General features: G+C 37.4%; 1 protein-coding gene across 4 annotated transcripts in view; it reads right to left on the reverse strand.

Annotated features, from left to right (window-relative positions):
- PLEKHH2 (pleckstrin homology, MyTH4 and FERM domain containing H2) overlaps nucleotides 1-24688 on the reverse strand; it is a 101911-nt gene that overhangs the window by 19186 nt on the left and 58037 nt on the right. For 3 of the 4 annotated variants that reach the window (XR_011255712.1, XM_069583450.1, XM_069583451.1), the window contains 8 exons: nucleotides 22009-22188; nucleotides 18217-18325; nucleotides 17159-17271; nucleotides 12314-12493; nucleotides 10370-10467; nucleotides 8331-8508; nucleotides 7278-7433; nucleotides 4673-4770 (listed from right to left, as the gene is read on the reverse strand). Coding sequence is in view for 2 of the 4 variants with exons in the window: in XM_069583450.1 (XP_069439551.1) it covers nucleotides 4673-4770; nucleotides 7278-7433; nucleotides 8331-8508; nucleotides 10370-10467; nucleotides 12314-12493; nucleotides 17159-17271; nucleotides 18217-18325; nucleotides 22009-22188 (1112 nt within the window). In the remaining 2 variants the exon portion in view is untranslated. The remainder of the gene's footprint in view (nucleotides 1-4672; nucleotides 4771-7277; nucleotides 7434-8330; nucleotides 8509-10369; nucleotides 10468-12313; nucleotides 12494-17158; nucleotides 17272-18216; nucleotides 18326-22008; nucleotides 22189-24688) is intronic. The other variant, XR_011255713.1, reaches the window with a different exon arrangement.

Below are 24688 nucleotides of genomic sequence, written 5' to 3' on the forward strand. Positions count from 1 at the left end.
AAATATCCTCACTTGACATCGAGGAAACTGAATACCGTGTGATGGGAACCACATCACTGTGTGGACCAGTGACAGCAAACACACACCACCCCAATGGTGCAGAGCTCTCCCAGTACTGCTGGGTACTCCTTTAGCCCGCCTCCAGCCAGCTCCAGATTCCAGTCCTCAGAGCATGTATTTCCTATTGCCTTTCTCATCACCACGTAAGCCTACTGAGGAAGCAGCTTGCCTTCACTCTCCCTTCACTCCTCTGTCCACCATGGCCTGCTGATAACACTACAAAACCTGCAATTGTGACCGGCCCCGCCTTCCCTGTTCTCCTCCGGCCTCTACGGCCACCACCTCTAGTCCTGCGCTCAGGAGTCATCATTCTGCGAGGCCTTCCTCTCTGCTCCCACAACATCTTGCACACAGACATGTGATATTCACAGTGAGAGCGAATATCATTGGGGCATCTACTGTGTACGCAGGCCCTGATCCAAATGCTTTACATCTGCTAACATTTAGTCCTTCAGGTGACCCTAAGCAGGTACTGTTTTCATCTCCATTTCACGTCAAGGGGACCTGAGGCCCAGAGACGGTGAGTGACTTGCTCATGGCCACAGAGCGAGTGGGGGAGCCAGGATGCTAATCCAGCTGTTTCTGTGCAGAGGCCATGTTCTTCACTGCTCCGCCAGAGTGTGACTGCCACGGCAGTAGTCACATTACTAAGAATTCATGTCTTACACGAGCTGTAAGGGTCTAGAAGGCAGGAAACATCCACTCACCTTTGAAACTCTAGGGCTTCAATGAGACCTGGCACTGGCAGACACTGGACAGATGTTTATGGCATGAATGGATAAATGAATGGTGGTGAGAATTGAAAAATATGGAAATTATTTGTCAGAAAAACCTTGAAAAACCCTTCTGTAGCCTTGGGTAAATGGTGTAACTCTAAGGCTTCAGTTTCCTCATCTATAAGATGGAGAGGATGATAATACTTACCGAGATGTGCTGTTAGGATTAAATGAGATGATGCATATAAAGAGCTCAGCACAGGGCCTGGTATATGGTTAAGTGCTCAATAAATATTGGTGGTAGTTATTATTACTACTACTATGATGATTCTTCTCTAGAGGTCTTTAGACTCACAAGAGTCTCTTCATACAGGAAGCTTTTTTTTTTTGGTGTGAACACAGCTGGAAGAAATGGGATAAACTAGGTGACCTGCCAAGAGGCTTCTCGGTTTAGGATTTAATATACATGCTCTCACAGTGCACTAAGGTGGCAGAGATGGGAACCTTAAACTATGCTCCAGAAAATAAAAACAACACAGAATTACTGATAATAAACTTCTGTTTCAAAGACGGGATAAAGAAGAGCTGTTCTCTGCAGGGAAAGACCCTTGCCAGCTTAGTTTTGTTAAAAACATGCCTTGATTTTGGAATTTCAAATAGACAAATAATTTAAACCAAATTAAATAAGTGTTTTATTAATAAATATGAATAGAATTTAAACATTACCAAATAGTTTTATTACTAAAGAGTTTTCCAAATGAGAACAAGTTCAAAACCTACTGGTTGGATCTTTAGCCTATAATCTAAATAATTAAAATTCTATAAATTACTAAACATAAATAAAAATTCCATGATAAAGAGAGGTGGTGCTTTAGTTTTGCTTAGCACAGTGGTGCTTGACAGATGAAGAATTAAGTCTGTAGCTGTGTGGTAGGTCACAGCCAGTTCCCCTCCTAACTGTGTCACTGGGCATTAGGGCTTATTTCCTAAGCTATTTATACACATATGCAAAGCATGATCACATTTAGAAACAGTACTTACTCATAGCTGTGGCTACCCAGCCATTTCAGATTCCTGTTAAAAATTAAACCTTATAATTGAGTTGCTTTTCTTCTGATGTCAAAGATACTGTCATGAAATTGTATTTTTTTTTTGCTAACAAGGCAATGTGTTATTCATGACTGCTTTTGTCCTTCCTGGTGGAGTTTGCTAGAGCTGGCACATTATTCTTATGTCTCTTTCAGACCACTTTTCTCCATTTCATCCATTTCATTTTGGTTCCAACTGTGGCCATCATAGTAAAAATCAGTATGTATTCAGCATTCGTAAGATATGCATTATTAGCAATAGTTTTAGACATGGACTTAATTCCATTTAGTGCCAACAAAACCAAATAAGAATTCCTGAACCTCTTCTAAGTACATAAAAAAACCAAGCAGGTCAGGTCCAGGGGCTGGCTTCCTTCCACAAAAGACACAGGCAGCAACATGACCTCTGGATCAGTGCTTCTCCAAACTTAGCATGAGTAAGAATCACCTGAAGAATTGTTAAAACACAGACTCCAGGGCCTTTTCCCCAGAGATTCAAATTCAATAGGTCTGAAGTGAGACCAAATAATGGGCATTTCGATGTGTTTCCATGTGATACTGAAGCTGCAGATCCAGGACCCACACTTTGAGAATCACTGCTCCCAGCGACCACAGAACTAAAACAATCATCTAAAAGGTCCATAACTTCCAGCTGTTGTTTTGTGCCAGTCACCAAAGGGCCAGAGTGGAAACAGGTGCCTCCAGGACTAGAGCCTGTTCGATTTCTACTACCTAAGTAATCCTGCATATCTCTAGGAGCACGGGATTTTAAAACCTTAGATACCAAAGCTCAACAGTCACTGTCTCATTACCCAGAACTCTTGTGAATCACTCAGCTCATGAATCCCTGAACAGAGAAGCTCTAGTGGCTCATGTGCTAAGTCACTTCAGTGATGCCCAGCTCTCTGCGACCCTATGGACCTTAGCCAGCTGTCCATGGGGTTGTCTAGGCAAGAATACTGGAGTGGGTTGCCATTCTCTTCTCCAGGGGATCTTCCTGACCCAAGGATTGAACCTGTATTTCTTAGGTCTCCTGCACCAGCAGGTAGGTTCTTTATTACTACCACCACCTGGACCTTTTATTCGGATCAAAGGAGTCTGTTCAAACAGTGGTGGCCTTTTAGTGGCCGAGTGTATGAGAGGAATCCACAGTACGAAGGCACAATATTTATTTAACCATTCTCCTACTAATAAACGTGTGTCCCTTAACACATTTATTTTTCACTGTTATAAGAACTACTGGAATACTCTTGCCCACTTATGTAGGTATTTCTCTGGGATAAATCATCAGAAAAAGCGATCCTGAACTGGATCAAAGGCTGTTACATTCTTTCTGTTATACAGTACCTTTACTTCTTACATCCCGATATCAGAGCTAGGAACATATTCCAAAAGTAGGCCTCTAAAAATTTTAAAGTCAAGACTACAGCAATAATTCTACCAGGCTCTTACTCTGATATCTTAGATCCCTTATTTTATGAAGTGTAAGAGTCAAATAAAAGAAGCAAAATACAGTTTTTGTTTTTGTTGTTGTTGTACAGTTAATATGACCCGGTCGGTGAACACTGTTTATTAAATACCACCTTCTGCTCATACATGGAAGAAAAGAAGTTAAAAAAAAAAGAATAAAGAAAACCCTAGTTTATGACCATATGCTAGAGTCTATTAAAACTGTACCTGTTATGGGATTCCCTGGTGGTCAAGTGGTTAGGAATCTGCCCACCAATGCCAGACACACAGGTGTGAACGCTGGTCTGGGAAGATCCCACGTGTCAAGAGGCAACTAAGCCCAAGCACCACAACTACTGAGCCCATGTGCTCTAGAGCCCGTGCTCTGCAGCAGCGGAAGCCAACACAATGAGACAACTATGTATCGCAACGAGAGAGCGGCCCCCGCTTGCCGCAGCGAGAGAAAGTCCTTGCAGAGCAACAAAGACCTGGCACAGCCAAAAATAAATAAATAAATACTAAAGTGAATTTTATTTGTTGAGGAAGTATGTGCTCCAGTCCTACCAGCTCTTTCCCAGTTCCTGAAACACTGCTCAGCCTCCCTCTACAGGCTTTGTACATCCTTTTCCACCCGTTTCAACGCTTTCACTCTCAGCCTCCTTCTGACCTTGACATAAGCATCATTTCCTCAAAGAAGCCTCCCAAAGTTTACAGTCTAGGACAGGATTCTTGTTAAGTGCTCTCACACAGCCATGCGCTTTTCTTTCAGAGAAAAATTAGCAAGCATCTTCCTTACTAGCCTGTAAATTCCTGAAGATCAGGGATTGTGTGTGTGTTTATTATCATTTCATCAAAAGCATCCAGCTAAGCGCTGGGCTTATAGATGAAGCTCAATAAATACAGAGGAAGAGAGAATATGAAAGAATAATAATGAATGAATACAAACATACCACTTCTAAAAGACTTGGGTAAACAAACGATTCTTATTACAGATCTGTAGTAGGATATTTGAATATTCAGTCTTACGGAAAAAATGTAATATTAGTGTTAAAGGAAATTTTGAAAGTGAAAAACTGTATCAACTACCCTAAGAGAGCAACTACTTTTTTCCTTATAGTTTTCTTCTTTGTCCAAATACATATTTTTATAAAATATAATTATTCACGATATTAAAAGACTATAATTAGAGACAAAATTTTAGGTGACAGTTTCTTCCTACAGAAATAGAGCTACCATTTTAGGAAAACATATAAATAAATATAACTTTTAAGGCTATTAGACAGGAAACTAAATTCTGGGTGCATGATTTGAAAATAAGTGTATACTCTTACTTTGGCGCTTGCCGATGGTACTACACACCTGTTTTTATAAGTGAGACGCACCGTTCTCGTACCTTCCCATTTCCCAGGCTGCTGTTCTTTAGAAGCCTGTTCCCATTTAGAGATAATGTCACAAATCTAGAAGGGAAGTAGAAAATGGAGATTCATAATGTTTTTCACATTGGGTATTTTTTGAAGACAAGCATGTCTGTAGACTGAAAATTTTCAATTAATGCAATCAAACCAAATGGACTGAAGCTTTCTGTTTGAAGCTTCTGAAGCTCTGAGTTTAGAATTTAATTATAAATCACTCTATGGCCCTCTTATCCTTTTGGACACACATTAACTTTGGACTATGGCCATGAATTTTTTACTCAAAAAGGAAACTTAATGAAGGATTACATGAGACTGGAAACAAGAAGATTCCAGGAATTTTTTCATGATTCAGTCACTGAAAAGCAACTTTTCCACCTTCTGAGTTTAAAAAGATTGGAACAACTGAAGTTATATCAAAGAAATCTGAAATATAACGTTAAGGTTCTTGGGGAAAGAACAAAAATTCTTCAGGAACAAGATAAATTTAAAAAATCTTGTCATTTACAGAATGATAAATAAAAGTTTTTAAAATCATGGGGTAAGCAATTATTCACCAAAGCCCCTAATATTTACTCAGCTCAAGTCAACCAAAAATACTAGCTTATCTCCTTGATCAATTATTAAAAGTATTCAAGGAATGTCTGTCTCAAAAATTTACATTTACAAATGTTGATCTGAACAGGATATACTTGAAACTACAAAGAAAAAGACATTCATTTATCTAGATGCCTCAAAATGCCTCTGAAGAAACAAGTGGGACTGGGGTGGAAATCCTGTCTTCTGACCAGCACTCCTAAGGAACTAAGTATGAGTTTTAACATATTGCATATTTAACCTATGAAGATCCACAGATCATTCTGCAAATGGAGTTGGGCTTTGGGAGTGAAATGAAAGTACTGATGTTTTATATGCTCTAAATTCATGGGTACATCCCTTGCTCTGCCCCAGATATTTCATCTCCAAATCAGAGAAGTGCCTTTATTCCATAACAAGGTACTTATTCCCAAGAGCAATAAAGACCATGTCAAGTAAGAGGATCCAGACCTGGTTCCAGCTATTTGATTTGCCATACATTATTTTTCATTCTAGGCCTCAGTTTCCTCATTTGCAAAATAAGTGGGTTATTTCTCTAAGGTTCCTTATGGTTCTATATCCTGTTTTCAATCATTGCCATCGCTAGATGGAAACTTCATTAAAGCTATTTTACTATGACCTAGAAAACATTTTTAAAGAATCTTCCAATTCTCTGTCTTTGCTCATGATCTTCCCTATGTCTGGAATCGCTTCTTTTTTCCACAGGTGCATTTTCTTGTGTGTGTTAGTTACTCAGTCATGTCTGACTCCTTGCAACCCCATGGACTGAAGCCGACCAGGTTCTTCAGTCCATGGGATTCTCCAGGCAAGAATACTGGAGTGGGTTGCCATTTCCTTCTCTAGCGGATCTCCCTGACCCAGGGACCAAACCTGGGTCTCCCACATTGTGGGCAGATTCTTTACCATCTGAGCCACCAGGGAAGCCTGGTGCATTTTCTACCAGTCAAAGTCCAGCTGAGCTCTTCCCTAATTTCCACTGAATGTAATCCTTTCCTCTGTAGAATGTTCACATTCTTAAACTATACATCATTTTCAATTTTAAAGTTATCAGTGTATAAGGCTATTCTTCCCTAAGTGGTTTAGAAGTTCACTCTGCACAGGAAATATTTCTGTTCCTTCTTTATATTCCCCAAAGGGTCTGCTCCAGCTCCTGGGACACAATGTGTGAGTACGCATTCGTGAGTACGCAGTCGTGTCCAACTTTTGGCAACCCTATGGACTGTAGCCTGCCAGGCTCCTTTGTCTGTAGAATTTTCCTGGCAAGAATACTGGAGCGGGTTGTCATTTACTACTCCAGAGGATCTTCCTGACCCAGAGATCAAACCTGCATCTCTTGTGTCCCCTGCATTGACAGGCAGATTCTTCTCCACTGTGCTACCCAGGAAGCCCCAGGACACAATATACAGTTAAATGGATACTGCTGAGTGAATGAATAAAATAGAAAACCATTTTATTAGAGCTTCCATACCTCCACTCTTTCTACCTTAATGTTTAGGGTATTATTACTATTATTAATTCTCTTCCTCTCTTTAACACATAGGATGTATGTGTGTGAGGGGTTTCCCTGGTGGCTCAGTAGTAAAAAAATCTGCCTGCCAATGCAGGAGACGTGGGTTTGATCTCTGGGTCGGGAATACCCCCTGCAGTAGGAAATGGCAACCCACTCCAGTATTCTTGCCTGGAAAATTCCATGGACAGAAAAACCTGGTGGGCTACAATCTATGGGGTCACAGAAAGGCAGACATGACTTAGCAATTAAACAACAGTAACAATGTATGTGTGTACAGATTTTATTCAGAATTCCTTGGCTTCAACAAAGTCCAACAATATTTTTTTATTATGAAGATCAGATTGCTTATATTTTTGGAAAATTCTTGAACTAAACTTTTTGCAAATAGCAGAATAACTTCTTTGCTGTTTCCTTGGTCTGCCTCCTTAAAAGGAGTTGGTTTTACCTTGATGTTTCCTTGAAGACAATGCTCTAAATCCCGGCCGGAAGGATCATCTGTGAACAATGCAAATCCAGACTGTGCTGGCTTCCTCATCCCTGTATCTTGGTTCAAAGTATTCAAAAACTCTTCCACTGTGGTGGATGCATCAAATCCGACTACCTAAACAGAAACAACATAGTCCTTCTCTTAAAAGGTACACACATTTCAAACCTAGATTTCAGGGGGGAAACAGGGCATACCTGATGCATGATTAATGATAACATATATTTATCTAGGTGCTTTAACTTTTTTTCAAAGTTCCACTGGAGAAAATTAATGTCATCTTAGTCATTAGCCTGACATAAGAATTCCTGGCTTCAGCCAACAGACGTGAATTCAAAATAGAAAGATCATTTGACAGCTATAAACTTCTCACAGAGATATCATGCTGGCCCATTATGAACCACAGAACAGTATGTAATCTTTAAACAAAGGGGAAAAAAAACAAAAAAGAAATACATTTAAACATATGAACACTTTTAAGCATTTCATTTTTGTTTCTTTAATATGCAGTTAAGTATCTGAATTCCATGATAAAAGGTTTAGAGCTACACAGACTAATTGCCAGCTTTGGAATATGTTTGCTTCCGTTAATACGCAATCACCTAGATGTGAGTTGGAAGGGCCTGGACAGTTTTCCCAGAGAATTTCTAAGATGTGGAGACTTTAAAGGGACCAAGCCTGTACATACCCCATGTCAGTGATCATTTCCTCACCTAGCTGGTACACTGCTGGGGGAAGCCCTCAACTGAAGTACTTTTGCTTTTCTCCATCGGAATTATAATGGTAATGAAAATCCTCCCTTATTTCATTCAATATGGATTTTTTAGTGTGCATCCTTTTTTAGCAAAACTGTTTCAAAACTCAACTTTCCTGACAGGAAATCTAATATATTTGCATGTTTATCACTGCCAGCTGCTGACAGAAGTAGGGTGACAGTCACCTCTCAACACCACAGAGGTTATACGCAGGATTCTGGGCTAAGCATGTGTTCACTAGGTAGAAAGTCTAATCTACCTGATATATTCCATTCATGAAATGCACAGGGATACTGAAGGGCAAAGAATGATGATATGGGTTTCGAAGAAGGGTGGAAAGAATCTCCATTCTTGAGGGTCTTGCTTCTCGATCTCCATTCTGTTGTGTTCTTTCTACACATCTCTGGCAGTAAATGGCATATTTTCCAAATTCTGTCCTATAATACAAAACTTAAAACCTAAGAATAAATTTAATTAAGACATATGAAACCATTAGAAACCTTCCTTGGTGTACATTATTACAACGTATCATGCTAATGTTGACAGCATATCATATTATCATTACTGAATGATAATATTAACTGCTATATTAATATACATTAATATTCCCTGGTGGCGCAGACGGTAAAGCGTCTGTCTACAATGCGGGAGACCCAGGTTTGATCCCTGGGTTGGGAAGATCCCCTGGAGAAGGAAATGGCAATCCACTCCAGGACTATTGCCTGGAAAATCCCATGGACAGAGGCGGCCTGGTAGGCTACAGTCCACGGGGTCACAAAGAGTTGGACATGACTGAGCGACTTCACTATATTCTATATTCACTATAATATTATATAATGTTAATTATCATAATCACAATAATATAAAATATAAAATTAATATTATATAATGTTGATATATATTAATACAATATTATCATTATTGAGTGACAATATTAACTGCTGTCACTTTTCTCAAATTCTAGTGTCTTTACTTTCACCGACTAAACCAGACTTCCCACAAAGCAATCTTCATCATTATTGTATTATTATTATAATCACAAAATAAATTTAAAATTACCAGACATTACATGGTCAACATATAGTGATTATATTAACAAATATAAAGAAAATAACTGTATAAAGACTAGAACAGGATAACTTAAGAAGTGCATGATGAAGAGAGTTCTCTTTTGAAGAACACAGCGGTTAATGCCATTCCTGCTGAGCAAGATAAGAAAATATCTTCAAACAAACAAACAAAAAAAGTATTTTCCCTGGGACTTCCCTGGTGGTCCAGTGGCTAAGATCTGCGCTCCCAATGCATGGGGTTCAGGTTTGATGTGGTCAGGGGACTAGATCCTACATGCCACAGCTAAGACCTGGCTCAGCCAAATAAATAAATATTCCTTCTTTACAAAACATGTACTTCTTTAAAAATGTTAAGTCTTAAACAAAGCCGCTGGGGTAAATAAATCCAGCAAAAGCTGGATAGAAATCTTATTTGTCCTTATTTGTTACATATAATTTTCATTTCACTTATAAAAGCAGATTGATAATGTACCTAAATATATGTGCATTCAAGTGCCTTTTAGGTGGGCTTTAAAATCTCATCTTTGTAGGGGGCAGGTGGTTCTCAATGACTACAATTGTAATCACATGACCTTGATGACAGAGTCTCCAAAAATATATTATGAGCTGGAAGATATTTTCCTACTGCTTCCAAGCTGTTTTTTCATTTCATTGTTTGTTTGAGTCCCAGAGTCTATTTAAACAACCTAATATGAACCTCTTGGACAAAATGATCCCAATCACCCTTGGCTGAGCACCCTAGGCCCCACTGTAAGAAAGTCATTCTAACAGTGAATTGGAAAAGTCTTTTTCAAAGGAGTAAAAATTCTGAGCTAATTCAAATACATACAATTATAAAAGGTGGGAAAACTATCAGAGAAGTCTTCTACACAAAAGAATTAAATGTGAAGAAAATAGTAACAGAAAAAATAAGGAAACAAAATAGTTGCTTTTATTGGATGAACACCCACTAATGATAAGACATTCATACTTGAAATGTACATAGACTTTTAACTTAAAATATTCTTTGTCAGCTTTTCAAGCTTTTAGTGCAACCTTCCATAAGAGATTTAATGTAACAAAGGAAATATCTTTCTAGCTCTATATAAATGATAACCAAAGGCTTCCTGTATCAATATTTGTTTCACACATTCTTCCACAAATGTACCTGGCAGGTTACTAAATACCTAGGATTTATTGCAGACACAGAGGCCACATGAATGGTACAGCTGGCTAGAACTCTGCGTACCTGGAATCTGCATTTCTCTTTAGGTGGAGCCTGAGGAGCCACAGGAAAGGATGATGGGGAAGGAAGAGCCCAACACAGAGAGCCAAGAGTTGCCAGCCCTGGACAAAGAGAAGCATCACAGGTTAGACACCGTGTGGTCATCAGAGGTCTAAGTCAGGGACAGTGTGACCGAGAGAGGAGGTGAGAGTGAAGGGATGATCAGAGTCTTTCTTGATCCCAAAATGTTTTTGCTTTTTTCCACATAGACATCATCTCCTTACAGCATTTATAATACATAAAAGCATAAAAGCTTCATACTGGGGCAGAACCATAGTCCATCTAGTTACGTATTCAGTTGTCTACAACTGGGGGATCAGAGGATATCATATAGTAATCCTTTTTGATATTCACAGAAGGTTAGGGAAATTGTTCCCTTTTGTTCATTTCTGTGTTAACTCCTTCACTGAAATATAAGTAATTGCACTAAGAAAGGGCAAACTGAAAAGTAGTAAAAAAAATAATTTATACAAAAAGCAAAACCGATCTACCTATACATACACACATACATAGCTAAACAAGGGGCAAGCATAAAAGTATTAACAGAGGTATCTCTAGGTAATAGAGTTATATATGACTTTTATCATTCTCTTGTTCTGGTCTGTATTCTATTTTATATCTTAATTTTTTTAATTAAGTAACTATAATTTCAATATTTTTTTTAAATGTCATACAAAAAAAGGGAAGGGGGAAAGGCCTTGCCCTTGAAGAATTACGATCTAGGAGAAGACTCTATAATACAGCATCACTAATACACTGTAATAATGTTTTTTTAAGTATAACCAATGGACGGAATGATTACTGATGCAGGAGTCAGGAAAGAATCTACGGGAGGGATGTTGCTTGGGCTGGACTGTGAGGTCCACAGGTAGGAAGAATGCAGAGAGATCTGGATTGCCAGGTGAAGGATGATGCAAAGGCAGGGTTGTTCGAAGAATAAGGAGAGTTTATTCATTCACTGTACACTAGAGACAGGATGTATAAAATGAAGTGGAGAAAGAGGAGGCCACTGGAGCCAGATTATGAAGGGCCCCTGATAGACATGAAGCTTAAGTTTCAGAACCTTGCTCAAGCACAGGTCCCATCCAAATCCCTGGGACAGGCCCTATGAGCTGTCACAGTCATATGACATGCTCATTTGTTCTTTTAAAATTTGTAAAAGTAATAAAATTTGTATTCTTTTTCTTAGTATTCATTGCACAAGTTTCAAGTCCCACAAAACCTAGATCCACTGCCGAGAGCCTAGGGTAAGAAATTTCTATTTTATCCTGTGATTGACAGGGAGTCAGTAAGCAGAGATTAAAAGAAGCATTCATTGAAGAGTAAACACAAGTGACTAAAACCCTCCTGAAAATAAATCGGACTGTAATAATTAAGGAAATGTATACAAAGTCAATAGTGAAGTACTACTTTTTACCTGGAAAGAAATTAACAGAAGAATTACACTGAATATTGCCGAAGATATGGAAAATTCTAGAAGTGGACACAATGAAATTCACTGGACTTGCATACAAAATCTAGGTTCAAAGATGTCTACTGTAGCGGTATTTATCATAGGAAAGGTAATTGGAAAAACCTAAACTATAGCAGCTGATATTAATGCAACTAGTATTAATGTTCTGAAGACTGCTGAAGGCTATCGGGGAAATGATTATGTTTTACAGTTTTTAAAAAGTATATGCACACTGTAATGTTAGTAATGTGAAAAACTGTGAGTGTATAAATATCCACATATATACATTTATACATAGACTATAGAAACTGAAAGGATATACATCAAAATAGTAATAGTTGGTTTTCCATTTCATACTTTTTGTATTTTCCAAATGTCTATATTGAATATGTATTATACTTACAATCAGGAAAACAACACCATTCAGAATTGCGTGTGTGTGTATCAACACATACCTGCAGTGGTCCTGGTTGATTCTGTGGCTGTCTCCATCTTGTCTGTTTAATAAGCTGACAGCAAATTTCATTCTGTAGCTCAGGATGTGTCAGACAGATTTGCAAAGCACTCTGGGCTAGAGATATGTGGTAATCAATTGCGGGAGAGTCGACTGCCGCATTTATAAAAAGTTGGCAGGTCTGAATTAAATGAAAAAAATAGATATACTCAGGGTGAGAAATGATAAGATTTATTCTGCATGAATTATACTGATTCTCTTACTAGCAAAAGTTTTTGTTTAAAAGGATGGAAAAGATATATGGTGATAACATTAATCAAAAGAAATCTGGAGTGGTGACATTAATATCAGACAGAGTAGATTTCTGGGCAAGGAATTATGCCAGAGACAAAGAGCGTCATTTTATAATGAAAAAGGGGTCAGCTTATCTAGAAGGGGTAACAATTCTAAATGTTTTAATAATATAGCTTCAAAATACCTGATGCAACAACTTATAGGACCGTAAGGAGAAATAGACAAAATTCACAATTAAAGTGAGAGACTGCAATACCCCCTGTCAACATCTGAGAGAACAAGTAGGTAGAAAAATCAGTATGGATTTAGAAAACCTAAACAATACTATCAATCAACCTGAACTAATTTATAGAATAGTCCACCTCTGAGAAGAATATGCATTCTTTTTAAGGGCATATGGAACATTAATAGCCTCTAGAGTCTACTGGAATACAAACTTCATAAAGACAAGATATTTTCTTGTTTATGTTTATACTCTCTACACAGAACAGAGTTCAACCCCTTCTCATCTTTATTCTTTTCCAGTAATATCAATTGGCATCTTTACGAGCTAGTTTACTGAGGAAAGTATTTTGGGAAATAGTAGCCTAAATAACTTAAAGTTAATGTAAATATATACTATTTTTCCTCCAAAGAGATTATTTTTTAGACTAGGTTACTAGGAAAAAGTTATAGCATAATCTTTCCTAGACATTTTCCAAAGTAAGATATTAATACTAATCATTCTTCATTTTAACAGTTCATTGTAATAAAACTGTGTAATTTCATTTTGATCTTGACTAGAGAACCCTTGCTTGAGGAAGTTTGGGATGGACTGCCTAAAGGCATCGGAAGCAGCTTCAATACTCATAAAATGTTCTATGAATTCTAAAAAATATATGCATACTAATTTAACAACCCTAAATTACTGTTATAAATGTATCAAATAACTTCAGTTATGGTGCTTTACATGTATATTTGTTTCAATGAATTAAATACATTGGGCTTATTAGTGACATTGAAATCTGAGAGTAAAATGAAGTGCTGGGAGTAAAATCTTTTGCGAGGGCTATTTAAAAATCTTAGGCTTTTTTTTCTTATAAGAAATGTCAGGAAACAAAAAAAGTACTGCTTGTGACAGGATGTAGTTGGATCTTGCTTTTTTATACACTCTGACAATCTCTATCTTGTAGTTGGAATGATTAGACCATTTAAATTGAATATTAATTATTAGTATGTTGTTGTTGTTGCTTAGTCTCTAGGTCACGTCCAGCTCTTTTGCGACCCCATAGACTATAGCCCACCAGGCTCCTCTCTCCATGGGATTTCCCAGGCAAGAATACTAGAGTAGGGTTGCCATTTCCTTCTTCAGGGGATCTTCCCGACCCAGGGATCGAACCCATGTCTCCTGCTTGGCAGGCGAATTCTTTACCACTGACCCACCTGGGAAGCCAATTATTAGCATGGTCAGGAATAAATCTCTCCTTGTCATGATTAGTATTCTTTTAATTTATTTTTAATTGAAGGATAATTGCTTTATAACATTGTGGTGATTTCTGCCATACATCAACATGCATCAGTGATAAGTACACATATGTCTGAGGATTAGTATTCTTTTAACACGATGTTGGAGTCTGTTGACTAATATTTGATTAGTTTTTGTGTGAAATGCTCTGTTTTCTATAATATTTTCTGGGGTTTGGTATAAAAATAATACTTACTTCACAAAGACAATCTAGTGACATGATGACTGAGAATTGCTTCAAAATAACCTAGTCTTGGGGAGCAATAGGGATGGGGAGAATAAAACAAAACTGGCCTTAGGTTGACAACTGTGGAGCTGGATGGTGAGCATCTTATACTTGATAATATTCTCTCTACTCTTACATATGTTTTATATATATATATATATAAGCTTTGAGCTTTACCCAAAACAAAGTAAAAGAAAAAAATTTTGCAAAATTTCTTTCTTTTCTGTACTTTGGGACGTCTTGAACAGCACTGAAATTATCTACACTTACAAAGTTTGGTAAATTTCCCTGTTTAAATTTTTATTCACCTGTGTAATTGGTTTTGGCCATTTATATTTTGTTATATAGTTGATCACTTCATCCAGATTTTCAAATATATTTGTGTAAAGTCTGTCTTACTTTGGGTATTTGTGTATTCTACAGGTAGATTTTTAAAAACACTCCATGAAGGTATTTTTAAAACATGAACAAAAGTAGAGAGAATAGTATAATGTACCCATTACCTAGTGTCAACAGCTGTCAACAAGCATTTTGCCATACTTGTTTCATTCAATCCCTGTACTCACTTTTTTCCGTAGTATTTTAATGTATATCATGTTATTTTACTAATACTTCAGGAGGGCTTTCCAACTGACAAAGATTTTTCCACATAAGCATCATGTCATCATCATCCACTTCCCAAATTAACAACTCCCTAGTATTATCTAGTAAACAAATACTTTTTTGAGATGGGAGGAATATAGCCAAGAAAAAGAGAAAGAAGAGATAAAAACTAAAGACTCTAAGAGACTTGGAGAAGGCAATGGCACCCCACTCCAGTACTCTTGCCTGGAGAATCCCATGGACAGGGGAGCCTGGTGGGCTGCAGTCCATGGGGTCGCTAAGAGTTGGACACGACTGAGCAACTTCACTTGCACTTTTCACTTTCATGCATTGGAGAAGGAAATGGCAACCCACTTCAGTATTCTTGCCTGGAGAATCCCAGAGACAGAGGAGCCTGTTGGGCTGTGCCGCCTATGGGCTCGCATAGAGTCGGACACGACTAAAGCGACTTGGTAGCAGCAGCAGCTAAGAGACTAAAGGGAAAATGAAGTTCCAAGGTGCCAGCACAGAGTCAAGACAAGAATCCATAGAAGATACATTATGTTCTGAGACTGAAGTAATCGAGGAAGAAACAGATGAAACAATGTCTCTTGGGATGAGAGATTCAAGGTGATCATTTCTGATGCCCTCTAATTCTTCCAATGAAATTAAATTTGTTCTGAGGAGCATTATTGAGCAGGGAGTTTGAGGGGATGTGACCAAAGACAAGCAAAGAGAGACAGCTGGACCTGAGGAATGAAGACCATAGAGTTACATAGGCTCCAGTCCCCACAGCTGTTTGATGCTCTCTAGATTCGGACACGACTGAGCGACTTCACTTTCACTTTTCACTTTCATGCATTGGAGAAGGAAATGGCAACCCACTCCAGCGTTCTTGCCTAGAGAATCCCAGGGACGGGGGAGCCTGGTGGGCTGCTGTCTATGGGGTGGCACAGAGTTGGACACGACTGAAGCGACTTAGCAGCAGTAGCAGCAGCAGCATTACACATGCAATTAATACAGAAGCAGGCAAGACCACAGCAGTGATCTTGGTAGGAGTTTGATCTCAAAGAAAATAAATTACTCAAAAAAAGGTCTTAGTGAGGATGAGAAATGGAAGAGTAAGAAAGTAAGAGAGCTCATGGGCTAAGAGATTATGGTTAAAAAAGACATATTAGGATTTAAGATTTTAGAAGTGGTGTACTTATGAGGCATGTTGGGGTCAAGGTGTGGACATGGAGAATGGAAAGGTGAAGCAGGGCAGACAGCAAGCCTACTGACATTGGGAAGGTCAGGAATCTTAAGGCCATGGAATTGGTGAGCGAAGTGATAGCCGAGTCATGTAGTGTAATGGCAAAGCTTAAGGCAGAGAGAAAGAATGCGAGTTAGGAGCCAAAATCCTTAAGGAAATTTTAGGAGTTACCAGAAGGTGACTGACGACAGAGATAATGGAAAGTGAAAATGAAAGTGTTACGAAAGTGAAAGTGTTAGTCACTCAGTCGAGTCAGACTCTTTGCGACCCCATGGACTGTAGCCTGCCAGGCTCCACTGTCCACGGGGTTCTCCAGGCAAGAATACTGGAGTGGGTTGCCGTGCCCTTCTCCAGGGGATAGTGGGGCAGGGGTAAAGCATGATGTAACTGGCAAGTTTCAAGTGATCAGGGACTTAATAGAGGTTGAGTAATAAGAATTTGAGCATATTAGCATTGGAGAAGAAGAACAGTGTTGACTCCTCTCGCAATAGTGAGGTATGGTGATGTCAGAAATCTCTCCATCTGAGAAGCTGAAGAGAAAATGACTCTGATATTAAGTCTTTCACATGGCCCAAACCATAGTTTACCATAGAAATTTCATATCCTCACTCAGAGAGTATATTAAATTCATCTAACTTTATTCAGTATATTTTCTTTGTCATTGTCATCATATTTTGAATTTTCTTGTATAACCTAGATTTTTATTTTTTCCTATTAAAATGCTTAATGATATAAGTGTTACAAAAGTGAAAGTTTTAGTCACTCAGTCATGTCTGACTCTTTGCGACCCCATGGACTGTAGCTGGCCAGGCTCCTCCCTCCAGGGGATTCTCTAGGCAAGAATACTGGAGTGGGTTGCTGTGCCCTTCTCCAGGGGTTCTTCCCAACCCAGGGATCGAACCCGTGTCTCTCGCATCTCCTGCACTGGCAGGCAGCTTCTTTACCACTAGAACCATTTTTTGATATATAATGCCACATAAAATTTTACCTTAAATAATTTAATTGCTTCTGTCTGTAGAGCTTCTGAAGGTAGTGTTGTCAGAGGGGAAATGATTCCTTCTTTGCTGTGACACAAAGTAGGGTGTCTCCATATCTGAGAGGCTAAGTACAAAATGAAATATAAATAAGAAACAGAAAGAATTACTTATTTGGGCCTCACATTAAATTAGACCTTTAGAAACTAGCTCATTCAGGCCTGGCTCACAATTTAAGTCATAAAAGTCATGAAAAAAACCTCTGATAATATTATTTTATTTCAGTTTCTAGGCCATTGGGATTCTCATATTTCTCTTTAGGATAAATTAAAGTTAGATGAGGTTGGTACAAATATTCTAGGCCAGAACAAGTCTATCAGGACATTGGTCATGTTGCTTAAATGCGCTAAAGATTGGTAACCTAGGTAGGGAGATGACTGTACATGAAAGGGAGCTGGGGGCAAGCTGCAGAGAAGAAGCTAGAGCAGGAGGAGATAGAAAGATAAAGAAGAACTTGAAGTCATTCCTAAAATCAACATTTTTTGAATTCCTATGCCAGATCACAAATAAAATGTGATCTCTATTAAGTAGAGCAGAGTTTAGAATCTAGGCTATCAATGGGGAAACTTCAGCCATTAAAAAAAAAAAATTCAACACAAAGCAACAAATGCTGTGAAAAGGTTAAATGGTAAAGTGCATTGGGACATATTTTTAACATTTATTAGGCACCTTTTATGAGCCATTGCTGAGTTGGGATGGGCTGGATGGGGGACCTCCTAAAGTATACAGGATTTCATCAGGTTGGTGGGGAATGTGAAGGAGGGAGGGCAGTCCAGGCAGAGGGAGTAATGTGAGCAAAGGCAGAGAGGTGAGACAGGATACGGCATGTTGAAGAATGATGGTGTCCCTGTAGCTGAAGAACCACAGTGAGAATCCTAGCCCATGACAAGCAAAGCCAGTAAGAATGGAATAGGAATCCACAAAATGAAATCCACAAAAGGAAAACTCTACTAGGCAAAGGGGGTTAGGGTTCATTTCATAAACTATAAAGACTTATACATTATAAACTTACAAGGTTCCCCTTCAATATTTAGCAACTTGCAAACAAGCTGTTCAAATTCAGATCCAACATTCACATTGTTACTTCCAGCTGCAACAGTCAGGTGATAAAGCCAAGTGTCCTTAAAAATTAAAACATATTAATAGAGATGTTACCAAGATACAGTTTTGTTTTTACAGGAAAAAACAACTTGAATAGACAGTAGAAAACTTTGACACTGGAAAAAAAAATTCTTAATTTTTAAATAAAACTAAAAGCCACTTAGTCTCATTTGAATTGTGCTCATAGTGCCTTTTTCCCATTGTTCACATTTTTATTATTTTCTTAGAAAAGCATAAGAAAACCAAGAAAGTAATATGACATTAAGAGGCTAGAATAAATATAACTAACAGTCTTCTAAGGAATACAACAAATTCTATCAAATTTAAAATTTGATTCCTCATACATACAAATAACACATAAAAAATACTTAAGAAGGCAAGAAAATTTAAAGAAGGAAATAAAACCCAGAAGGAACATACCTCAACACAATAAAAGTCATCTAAGAAAAATTAATAGCTAAGATTATACTCAATGATGAAAAACTGAAAGCTTGTCCTGTAAGATCTGTAACAAGGCAAGGATGCCCACTCTTGCCACTTTTATTCACCATATCACTGGAAGCCCTAGCCAGAGCAGTAGAGCAAGAAAAAGAAATAAAAGGCATCCAAATTGGAAAGGCAGAAGTAAAATTATCTCTGTTTGCAGATGACATTATCTTACTTGTTGAAAATCCTGAAGACTCCATAAAAACACTGTTAGAACTAATAAATTCAGGAAAGTTGCAGGACACAAAATCAACATACAAAAATTAATTATGTTCATATACACTAACAATGAATTATCTGAAAAGAAAAGAAAACCATCCCAAAACAATAGCCAAAATAAAAAAAAAGAATAAAATACTTAGAAATAAACTTAACCAAGAAGGCAAAAGCTTCATACAACAAAAACAATAAAATACTAATGAAAGAAACTAAAGTTGGCACAAGTAAATGGAAAGACATACAGTCATGGGCTGGAAGAATTCCTATTAAAAATGTCCATGCTACTGAAAGCAACCAATAAAGGTTCAAAGTAATCTCTATCAAAATCCCAATTTTAAAAAACAGAAACAGAAAAAACAATCTTAAAATTCATCTGAAACCACAACAAATCCCAAATAGCCAAATCAATTTTGAGCAAGAAGAATAAAGGTAAGGAGATCATACTTCCTGATTCAAAATATATTACCAAGCTACAATAATAAAAATAGTATGGTGATGCAATAAAAATAAACAGTAAGTTCATTAATGGGCCTAATGACTGTCCTATTAGGCTAATGGGACAGAAGAGAGTCTGGAAATAAATTCATGCATATATGGTCAACAGATTTTTGATAAGGTTGCCAGAATACAGTGGGCAAAGGATAGTCTCTTCAATTCATGGTGCTGGGAAAACTGGGTATCCATATGCAAAACAAAGAAATTGGACCCTGATCTCACACAACACACAATATCAACTCCAAAAGGAATGAAAACTTAAATATTAGACCTGAAATCATAAAACACCTGGAAGAAAACACTGAGAAAAAACTTCTGGACATAAGATTGGTTTCTCTTTCCTGATGCTTCTGACATCAAAAGCACAGGCAACAAAAGCAAAAATAGATATGCAGAATTATATCAAATTAGTAAGCTTCTGTACAACAAAGGAAATCACCAATAAAATGAAAACTTACTGAATGGGAGAAAATATTTGCAAATCATATTTCTTATAAGGGGTTAATATTGAAAATATACAAAAAGCTCATACAATTCAATGGCAAAAAGACAAATAATCCAATTAAAAAATGGGAAGAGGATCATTTGTCCAAAGAAGACATATAGACGGCCAACAGATACACGAAAAGGAGCTCAACATCACTAATCATCAGGGAAATGCAACTGAAAATCACAGTGAATTATCATCTTACAAAAAAAAAAAGCCAAGAAATAACAAATGTTGGTGAGAATATAGAGAAAAGGGAGCCCTGTATACTGCTGGTGGGAATGTAAATTGGTGCAGCTACTATGGGAAAACAGTATGGAGGTTCCTCAAAATTTAAAAATAGATCTATTATATGATCTAGCAATTCTACTTCTGGGTATTTATCTGAAGGAAGCTTTGTAATATAAATTTATATAAAACAGTAACTCAAAAAGATATACGCACCCCATGATCATCACAGCATTATTTACAATAGCTAAGACATGGAAGCAACCTAAGTGTCCATCAATGGATGAACGCGTAAAGAGAATATGGTATACACATACAATGGAATGTAATGGAGCCCTAAAAAAGAGGAAATCCTGCCATTTGTGACAACACAGAAGAATGTGGAGGACATTATGCTAAGTGAAACAAGCCAGACACAGAAAGACAATTATCATATAATACCACTGATATGATGGATCTAAAATCATCAAACTCAAAGGAGTGGAGAGTGGAATGGCGGTTGCCAGGGTTAGAGGGAAGGGGAAACAGGGTGATATTCATCAAAGGGTATAAAGTTGTAGGTATACAAAATGAGTAAGTCCTAGAGATCTATTGTACAGCATCATGGTTTATGGTTAACAATACTGTATTACATACTTAAAACTTGCTAAGAGGGTAGATCTTACGTTAAATAGCTGTTATCACACACACAAAAATAATAATTAAAAGAGGTTAAGAGGAAAAGTGATGGTTAGATTTATGGCACAGGTTATGGTGATGGTTTCATGAGCACATAATTATTTCCAAAACATCAACTTATATACATTAATTTTGTATAACTTTTTATATGCAGGAAACAAAGAAAAAAAAACCTATTTTCTGTTCCCCAAATACAGTGGCTTTTATCTTTCTATTAAAATATATATGTATATTTTCACATAGTTGAGATTATACTGATTATATTAATAGGTTCCTTATATTAGTAAAATTCAGAAATTATAATAATCTATTTTTAATATAAAAATATAAAGCTTGCAGGATATTTTATCATACACATACATGTAATTAATAAATTTTTTATTATTGGCCATTTAGACAGTTACTAAATTCACACTAATAAAAAAATACCATAAAATCTGGGACTTTCCTGGTGGTCCAGTGGTTGGGAAGCTGCCTTCCAATGCAGAGGACTTGATATTGGATCCCTGGTTGGGGAACTAAGATCCCACATGTCAAGAGGCCACTGAGACTGCATGCTACAACTAGAGAGAAGCCGGTATGCCACAATGAAAGATCCTGCGTGCGGAAACTAAGACCTAACACAGCCAAAAATAATAAATAAAGATTTTTAAAAAAAATACCATGAAATCTAACATCTGTTAAGTAAAAACGGGTGTATATTTTCTGAGTTTGAAATATATCAGAATAAAATTATTTTTAAAAGAATACTATGTCTAACATGTATTTGTTTTTTTGATTATACTTGCTGTGCTGTGCTATGTTGCTTCAATTGTGTCCAACTCTGTGTGAACATACAGACTTGCAGCCCTCTAGGCTCCCCTGTCCGTAGGATTCTCCAGACAAGAATACTGGAGTGAGTTGCCATGGCCTTCTCCAGGGAATCTTCCCAATCCAGAGAACAAACCTGTGTCTCTTATGTCTCACCTGCATTGGAAGGAAGGCTCTTTACCACCAGAGCCACTTGGGAAGCCCTTGACTGTACCTACTTATGCTCATTTGAAAATTATTACCAATAGTTAATCATATTAGTCTAACTCATTCTAAATCAACCAGTTAGTCCTTACATACCTTTTCATGCTTGGATCCAATTAGGAGGTAAGTTGGACCTTGGTCTTTGGGGTGGATCACAATAGTGTAATGTGTGGATAACAGACTTCGCCCACTGGCTTCATAATCTTCATCTGAATCACAGGATCTGTCAACCTCTTCAACTTTAGCCTCCCAGAGTTTGATCTGACCTAAAGGAAACTAAAGTAAATATTAGTAATTGTAAGGAAGGAACTTCCTGAATCTTTTCCTGCTAAAATCTTTCATAGTCCTTTTCATTCTTGGCTTTATAAACCATATCTGTTTTTAAATGAACGCCTAAAGGTAACTGGATTATCTACACTGTTACAAAAGTGGGGTAGCCACAGTTAACATGTCAACTGTGATATAAAAGAACAATCTGAATACTAGACATTTAGTTTTTGTGGGAAAAGCAAGAAGCTACTTCTGTACAGTGGTTCAAATTATTCAATTTGATCAAAATGATCCATTACCTAGTCAAGCAATTAGGTTATTCAGTCAAAATATTCATTTTACTTTTAACCCTCGAACAAAATTGATTTGATTAACCTATTGGATTAAAAGAATAAGTATAGACATAGTCCCAATACTATTGATAAAAAAAGTAAAAAGTCAGAGAGCTAGTGTGAAGAAGTATGATTAACTATCACTGTAAATCCCAATAAATGAAACGTGTTTTGAAGCTATTTTTATACAAGAGTGAAAACATGAAAGTCACTCAGTCATGTCCCACTCTTTATAACTCCATGGACATAGTCCATGGAATTCTCCAGGCAAGAATACTGGAGTGGGTAGCCATTCCCTTCTCCAGGGCATCTTCCCAACCCAGGATCGAAGAAAGGTCTCCCGCACTGCGGGCAGATTCTTTACTAGCTGAGCCACCAGGGAAGCCCCCTATACATATATGTTGTTTAGTCACTAAGTCATGTCTGATTCTTTTGTGACCCCATGGACTGTAGCCCACCTGTCCATGGGAATATTACTCTGTCCATGGGAATATCCCAGGCAAGAATACTGGAGTGGGTTGCCATTTCCTTCTCTAGGGATCATTTCCCAACCTAGGGATCAAACCTGTGTTTCCTGCCTTGGCATGCAAATTCGTTACCACTGAGCCACCAGGGATATATGTACACGTATATATAAAATAAATCACAAAAAAATGCCACAATTTCTTCCATCTTAATTTAAGGGTAAGAAAAAAATCTTAAAAATAATTTACATTAAATTTTACCTACTCTTTTACTGACAAAAACAATTATTTGCTATGTTTTAAAACTTTTGCTTTAATTAAGTACACTTATTCCAGGAACATACACAGTCTGCTTGAGATTTGTAGCTTTTAAACTATCTTACCTAGATATCTTATCTAAAATGCAATATTATCTGCCTAATACTTGATTAATAGAAAAAAATTAATTAACTTAATTACATGTGTTCCATTTTATAAGAAAAACTTCTTTCCCCATTAAATTCATAACAATTATTTTCTGAGTAGTTAACTATGTGCAAAGTACTATTCTGGGTGCTGAATGAAGAAAATTTCCTTCTGAAGGAAAAATGTAAACTTATCTATATTTTCATAAAAAGAAAGGCAGTAAAACAAAAATAATAGGGCAGCAAAGTCACATTAATAAACAAAAAGCAAGCTTTAAAAATCGGATAAAGAAAACTAATTCTATTAGGATAATACATGACAATACTATCCTCATTGTGTCCTCTAGGCATATCTAATCATATGATAATCAAGGTTCCATCCACCGCAATATTTAAGGATGGTTATTCCTTTTGAGAGTCCCTTGGACTGCAAGGAGATCAAACCAGTCAATCCCAAAGGAAATCAACCCTAAATATTCATTGGAAAGACTGATGCTGAAACAGAAGCTCCAATCCTTTGGCCACATTATGCAAAGAACCAACTCATTGGAAAAGATCCTGATGCTGGGAGAGATTGAAGGCTAAAGGAGAAGGGGGTGGCAGAGGATGAGATAGTTAGATGGCGTTACCATCTCAACAGACATGAATTTGATCTAATTTCAAAGGAGAAAGTGGAGGACAGAGGAGTCTGGTGTGCTGCAGTCCATGGAGTCACGAAGAGTCTGAGATGACTCAGTGAATAAACAACAACATTCCTTTCACCAAAGGATCACTGTGGCTCCATGACGTGAACAGACCTGGCATTTTTAAATATTCTGACTGAATTTTAAAAAGACACTGATCGAGATAAAGACAAATTGTTTCTGAAATATGTATAGCACAAAATGAAGTCAGCCTATACTGATTCACAAGCATTCTAATACTTTTCCACTAATTATAATGGATTTCTGCTCATCTATTTATATTCTTCTGACTTGTTCCTTCTATGATCAATGTTATCCATTTTTATTATATAGTAAAAATTACTATTAGTAGTGGTAGTAAGAGTATTTAAATTTTACTCTCGGTAAATTTAAAATTACTTTTCTATTTATAAAACACACACTTATTATAGAAACTTGGTAAAAACTGAAAGGTTCCCGAAGAAGGAGGGGCTTTCCTGGTGGCTCAGATGGTAAGTCTGCTTGCAATGCAGGAGACCCAGGTTCAGTCCCTGGGTCGGGAAGATCCCCTGGAGAAGGAAATGGCAACCTGGCAACCCACTCCAGTATTCTTGTCTGGAGAATCCCATGGACAGAGGAGCCTG

Source organism: Ovis canadensis, chromosome 3 (assembly GCF_042477335.2).
Source record: "Ovis canadensis isolate MfBH-ARS-UI-01 breed Bighorn chromosome 3, ARS-UI_OviCan_v2, whole genome shotgun sequence".
Lineage (NCBI taxonomy): Eukaryota > Metazoa > Chordata > Mammalia > Artiodactyla > Bovidae > Ovis > Ovis canadensis.